Source organism: Panulirus ornatus, chromosome 8 (assembly GCF_036320965.1).
Source record: "Panulirus ornatus isolate Po-2019 chromosome 8, ASM3632096v1, whole genome shotgun sequence".
Lineage (NCBI taxonomy): Eukaryota > Metazoa > Arthropoda > Malacostraca > Decapoda > Palinuridae > Panulirus > Panulirus ornatus.
The window spans coordinates 6224937-6231351 of record NC_092231.1 but is presented as its reverse complement, the minus strand read 5'-3'; the positions used below and the strand labels follow the sequence as shown (position 1 = coordinate 6231351).

The 6415-nt window shown below is 44.5% G+C and overlaps 1 protein-coding gene across 2 annotated transcripts; it reads left to right on the top strand.

The window, feature by feature from the left end:
• Positions 1 to 2516: 2516 nt before the first annotated feature.
• On the top strand, positions 2517 to 5282 carry LOC139749674 (uncharacterized). Of its 2 annotated transcripts, none has more exons than XM_071663839.1 (4): positions 2517 to 2734; positions 4140 to 4207; positions 4460 to 4606; positions 4739 to 5282. In XM_071663839.1, the coding sequence occupies exons 2-4, from the start codon at positions 4151 to 4153 to the stop codon at positions 5126 to 5128; spliced, it is 594 nt and encodes a 197-aa protein (XP_071519940.1). In that variant the 5' UTR covers positions 2517 to 2734; positions 4140 to 4150; the 3' UTR covers positions 5129 to 5282. The 2 variants fall into 2 exon arrangements, with proteins under 2 accessions (XP_071519940.1, XP_071519941.1); XM_071663840.1 differs by having other exon boundaries at positions 2570 to 2591.
• The last annotated feature ends 1133 nt before the right edge of the window (positions 5283 to 6415 follow it).

Below are 6415 nucleotides of genomic sequence, written 5' to 3'. Positions count from 1 at the left end.
TGCTTCTATATAACATTACTTTTGGTGGTATGGTCAGTTAACATGTACTTGCCAATTTTTTTTTTTTTTGTGTTGAAGGTCTCAGGCTTGAAAAGTACTTGCAGCAAATACTTGTGTTTCTTGAATAATGACTGTTCTAGCTAAGATCTAGGAGATGCTAAATTATGTTTTCAAAAAGGGGATGATCCAGAAGCCTATCTTTAATTTAGATTGCTGAATCAGAGAACTCATGCGATCTCACTGGAGAACAGTGAATCTGAGAAAGGGGGAGCTTAAAGAATAAGTTAGAACACCATCTGAGATTTTACTATTGTAAGTACCTAAAAGAGAATACCCAGTACCAGTATGTACAGATCTCGGCAGCAACAACAGGGTAAATCATAAGTGAGCAAGAAATATTAATACCTGATTCCTCATCAATGGTTTGAGCATAACTAATAATGATGTAGAAGAAGAGAAAAGTTATATAGATTATTCAACAAAGTAGAGACCTTGTCCCACTGCAGTTACTGAGTAATCCTCGAGATGAAAAACAGACTAAGAGTTTGGCAGCTAAATAACTAAATGATCTAGAAAGGAAATCCAGGTCCAAAGGAAGACCTGAAAAAGTGAGCCACTTCTTTTAGGCTGTGAAACTCTAATTCCAGTATTCTTATCAAAAGTATCTAAGATGGCCGTGTTTGGGAATGTTTTGCCCTTGCTACTTCGCCTGTAAATAGTCAATTTCAGTGTCTTTTGTTAAAGAACTTGATTATTAAGGTTGGTACTGATTACGGCAAATTTTGACGTAGTGAATTGATTTATTAATGTATCTCTGAGAGACCCCTACCAGACGTTGCCATATACATGGTTTTTATATGATTCAGTTTAGAAGTTATATTGGAAATTGTCACTAAGCGCATAATGTTTTATGTTCATGATAAACTTTAAGAATAGATTGAAAACGGTAGCATGGGTAGTTCACTTGAATGTACTTTAGCAAATAATGTTATATGTCATTGTATGAAGGAAAGTGGTTAACCTAAGTGCCCTTATGGTTTTAAGCTCTCCCGTTAACGAGTGTGTATGATGACAAGTTTTTATTCTTCAATAATTCCAGTTGTTCGTTGATAATTTGACTTAGAACATGATAATATCATTCCTCTAATATTATAGCCAGTTTGTCGAAATACAACGCCTATATATATATATATATATATATATATATATATATATATATATATATATATATATATATATATATATATGTAAAGAGATTCTCCTGAGCTGGCCCGAATTAACTGACTGACTGGACAAAATGGTATGGCATTATAGATGAGTCGAAGTTGCTGCGTCGACACTTGAAATTAGTGACCATAGAATTAAGGGTTTAAACCTTTTACCGGTGTGACGTACGCAGCGCCGGTATCCAATGCTAACCTTGATTAGGAAAGGATCTACTAAAACGCTGAGGCGAGAAGAACCTGGGAGTAATTTAGATGTTTGTGAGTGGCTGTCGGCCCGTAGGTGGTAGAGCTGAGCATGTACTACAACAGTACATGGTGGAGTAAGTGTTTAGGTGGTGGGTAAATAAAGTACGTGGGTGTGTAGGTGGCAGTGGAGGACTGGGTGGGTATGGTGAAGATTCTGAATCGGTAGTTGTAAATGGTATGCAGTTCTTGGGGGGAGTGGAGGTATATTGTGATAGTGGGGGCGTAGGTGGGTAGGATAGTGTACACATGAATATGTGGGTAAGGTAGGGATGCAAGTGGAGTTTGGGACAGTAAGTGGATTTGTAGTTACTGAAAGTCAATGGGAAAGGTAAACAGTATTTCTTAGTGGGTCGAGCAGGTGGGAGGACAGTAGTAGAGAGACAAAACTGAAGTGCAGTTCATATGTAGGTGGTCGAGATGGTATGTTAGGTGGTGAGATGGTTTGTGTGAAGTGGCTGGTTGTAAGTGGGTATATTGACGGTGAGAAAAAGTGGGTGGATACAGTGGATGATAATCATGGTGGATCTGTAGGTAGGTGGAGTGGGATGATGGTGTTAGAGGGAAGTAGGTGGGTGATATGAGATATGAATGGTTGTAATGATTAAGGTGGGTGAGGTAGGTTGTGGTAGCCGGTGTAGGATTAAGTGGGTTTGTCATTGGTTTGTAGGGGGTGACGAGACGCTAGTCAGTGGTGCAGGTGGCAGTGTGCCACTTTGTGCAGGTGGATGTTGAGACACTGGTTCAGGATGGTCTTAGGTACAGTTGAAAAGTGGGAAGACGACGTGCAATATTCGGCAAGCTACAGCGTCACATGATTACTGCGTGGCCGTTGGTAACTCGAGTGTAGTGGGCCGTTGTGTTATCTGTTTCTTCCCTCACACCGCTAAGCTTTGGAACTTTATTGTCTCATGTTATTCTTACGACCTGATCCTTTTCTTTTTGAGGGGAATTTTTCCATTTTTCTCGAAGCCTTAGAGTATTTTTCCCCCTTCTTTCCTCTTTCTATTCATCTTATTATTCTCCTATTTCACGTATGACCTTTATTTTTTTTTCTGTTCCACGTATGACCTGACCTCGATGACGACATCTGTCCGTGACCTGAGCCTTCGACGTGGCAGGGTAAGTTGGTCGTGAGGTAATACGTTGCCAACGTCAGCACAACAGACACGCCGACCAGGTTGGTCTGGGTCGTCCCTCTCCTGGCTATATAAAGCACCAGCCACCCAGCTCCGGACGTAGACTCAACCCACCCAACCATCAAGGTGAGGTCTCCCATCACCTTCCATCACCACAGCTTACACTAGGGTCTAGTTAAACCTTGTCCTCGTAAGGGGCTTGTCTTCCTCCGTGCTCCCCACCCTTCTGGAGTTCGAGTCGTGTGGCATTTTCATACAATGTGTATCAGGTGTTCTGCCTTTTGTCCTAGGACACACGGTGTCCATCCTCCTCCACCCCAGGACGCTCTATGTCCTTGTCCCGTCCCCGGACGTAACACGTCTAATCCGTCCAAGATCTCACAGAGTACTCTGTCCTGCCCTGTTCCATTCAATGTACCCTCTCCCATCACCCTTCCACGACCGAAGGTCCTCCTCAAACCATCTCTCCGTCTTACGATCCACCACACCTCCCTGTCCTACGACCAGCCACGTCCCCGCTGAAGCTCATCAGGCCTTTACAACAGTACTTCATGACCCCCCCACATCATCCTGTTGTTATGGTCCACAAGCGAGTAGAATGATCACATTTTTCCCCAATCTATGACTCGCAATTCGATCCCAGCTTTAAGAAAAATGGTCTCTCTCCTCCCTTTTTCACTGGACCCAGATCTACGAATATTTCACCTTCCTGTTTATATTAAATGCAATCCGGAGAAGAAGACTTCTGAAGTCCTAGAGGTACACCAAGCGAGGCCCTCTGTCCAGCCTATTCCCAGGCCTGGGGCTCATTGCTCACCAGCAGCCTTCAGGACAACAGGTTCATCACTCATATCTGTGACTGCAAAAAAATAATAAGTGCTTCACCACGACTGTAGCTCAGAACATCACGTAGTGTCACTGTGGCCACTACTACCCTGCAAATATTGTGAACCTGTCTGAGTTGGTCCTCACCAACACTTTTAATGTTATCCAATATTTCCACAAAAGAAATATTCCCCTCATTATCATAGCTTGAGTATAAATACTTATGATCATTGTAAGAGGAGTACTCTAGCTCAGTGTCACATGATACTTCTTTGTAAGATCTTGAATGAAATTCTATTTCAAGACTGTAATAATAGGATGTTGTACTTCAAACCCTCCTTACATAAACGTATGAATTAAACGTATGTTCACCCAGTATAAGAGACAGAAACATGAATTTCCTTCCCTAAACTGCGCTGATGCAGGAGGCCGGCCGGCACGTCTCTCTCCACACTGTCATGTCCATACTATCTTGAGGGGTGTGTAAAGTATGATCATAAATAGACATTCACCTGCAAACTCCTCTTCCGTAGAACTCATTATGTTTTCTCCCTGTGCTCGAACTCTCCCTTGTCTGTTTCCTTCCTCCCAGGAGGAGGAGCTCCTGCTCCCTGGCCCCCTAGAACGTATCCTGTTCCCCCTTACTTCCCTGGAGCCACCATATACTTTCCCTGCCCTAGAACTCACGCCTTGTTCTCTCCCTCAGGAATCGGTACCATGCTCGGCTGTCTGTTCGCCTCCTGCCTCCTGGGCCTGGCCCTCGCCACCACCCAGGTAACTCACAAACCCCGTGCCTCACTCTCGCCTCATATGTGTCCTCATCTCTCCTCAGGTGGACCAATATCCTCACACATGACTCATAACTCACAAGACATACTTCTAACTCACAAAATACCCTGAAGTAAATGAGACATCTACTTGGAAATGAGGCCAAGTTGTCTCCTTAGAGTTTGGGAAATCTCGTATGTTTACAACGACTTCTGTAATGTAGATTCTTTCCCTATTCCTCCATGGGGGGCGCGGCAGGAGTACGAGATGTGTTACGTGGGTCGTGCAGCCAACAGCACCAGCTGTATGACGGTGGAGGTGGACGCCCTGGCTGCCACCATCCACTACCACATGAACGAGACCGACGAGTTCGAGGACGTCGAGACCCTCGAGGACTATAACGTGGTGAGTGTCAGTGTGAGGTTCTCGGTCAGGCCTTAGGAGACGGTGTGTGTGTGTGTGTGTGTGTGTGTGTGTGGAGGGGTGAATAGACATGGAAGGTGTGAGTATCTATGAAGACTCTTTGTGTTCATGCAGGGCGTGGCTGCGTCCCGAGTGACCTCCCAGGAGGCCTGCTACGTCAGGAGGCTGGTCAAGTCTCTCGAGGAACAGGTCGACTACATCAGGCAACACCAGAGCACCGACATGCGTCTGGAGGCTGACATCATAGTGTCGTCTGTGAGTCTGGACGACCCCGAGGAGGAGATAGGATCCGAGCTGGCCACCTTCTGCGGGGACCTGCCCGTGTACGAGCTGGTGAGGGGATACGAACAGGAGGAGGAGGAGGAGGAGAGTGGTGTGGAGGAACGCCAGGTGAGCGTGACCTTCACCCGCTGTGTGTTGCTGTGTTTCATAGCCAAGTGTTTCTCCACTACCCTCACCGTCCCGACGGGAGCCACTATCATCTTCGGCTGGATCTTCGGCTAAGTGATAAGTGCGCTTGGACTGCGGACCTGTGCGCTCGTACTGCGGACCTGTGCGTGGACAACTTTGCCTCCACTTCTGGTGAAATTTAGTGATATTTTCTCTTTGAGCCTCAATGATGTACACTGTCATACATGAATAAATATATACAGGAATATGCAATGTCTTATATCCATTCTCTTTATATTTTGATTGCATCCCGTCTAGAAATAATATAATATTGCGTTGAACTGGTCAAATTATCAGGGAATTTTGAGTTTGCCCCGTTCAAAGTAAGACGGGTAAAATAGAAAACGAGAGATGCCATTAGCATAGTCATTCAGTACGCAAAGGTGACCACAGTACTGCTCATGTTATAAATGGCAGGAACATGATCACCCTGTAGACCTTAACAACCCAATCACATTGTACCCTTCATCATGCTAACCGTAATGACACTCAATGTTTTCACTGAAAACTAACACCAATAACTTTAATCAGGTGAATTTAAAGCACATCCTGTTATCAACCAAATCATTATGAAAGAATTAACCGAACAAGATAGCATAAGAATTGATGAATATTCAGCTCACTTACCCAAGCCAACCCCCCCATAACTACAGGGTACCCACCTTTCCCCCCCAACTTTCCTCTTAACAACCAGGATAGTTTGCACTCTGGCACGGCGGTAACAGGGTGTACAAGTCTGTGTTCGCTGGTGCTGGGAGTGTCAAGACTTTCTCAACTGTAGACACCTGATGAGGCGATTTTCCTCCGTGAAACATACATTAGTATCTCGTAAAAGTTTTAAGTTATTAAGTGATCTAAACTCCTGTATTTCAAGGTCTTTCATTAAGGTGTTTTTTTCGATCAGTGTCGTTTTTAAGTGACTATGAAAACTGATAGACCCAAAAGAAGACTCAGATAACCATAAACATAAAGAATTTTGCCAGCAGAATCACGCTAGCCTCCGAGGCAAACAAGGAAGAAGGAAGGAAAAAAAAAAAAGGTGGCGAGTCATTTCAGTAGCCAACGTTATTTTCTAAAAAAAAAAAAAAAAATGTATTTGTCATTCTCAGCGAGTCTCGGGCACGGGAGGACCTTCGACCTTCTGTCTTCGCATCATAAAGGTGAGAGTAAGGTGTTTTTGAAGCACCGCGTCTTGTGCTAGGGCTAGGCTACGCGTGTACTGAGGAGGCGAAGTTGAGTGGTCACGTCTTACGACGCACACACGGAGGTGGGGAGAAACTGTGTGTCGTGCGACGTCGTTGGAGAAAGTAGGTAAAGAATAGTGTGGAGGGAGTTCCCTCA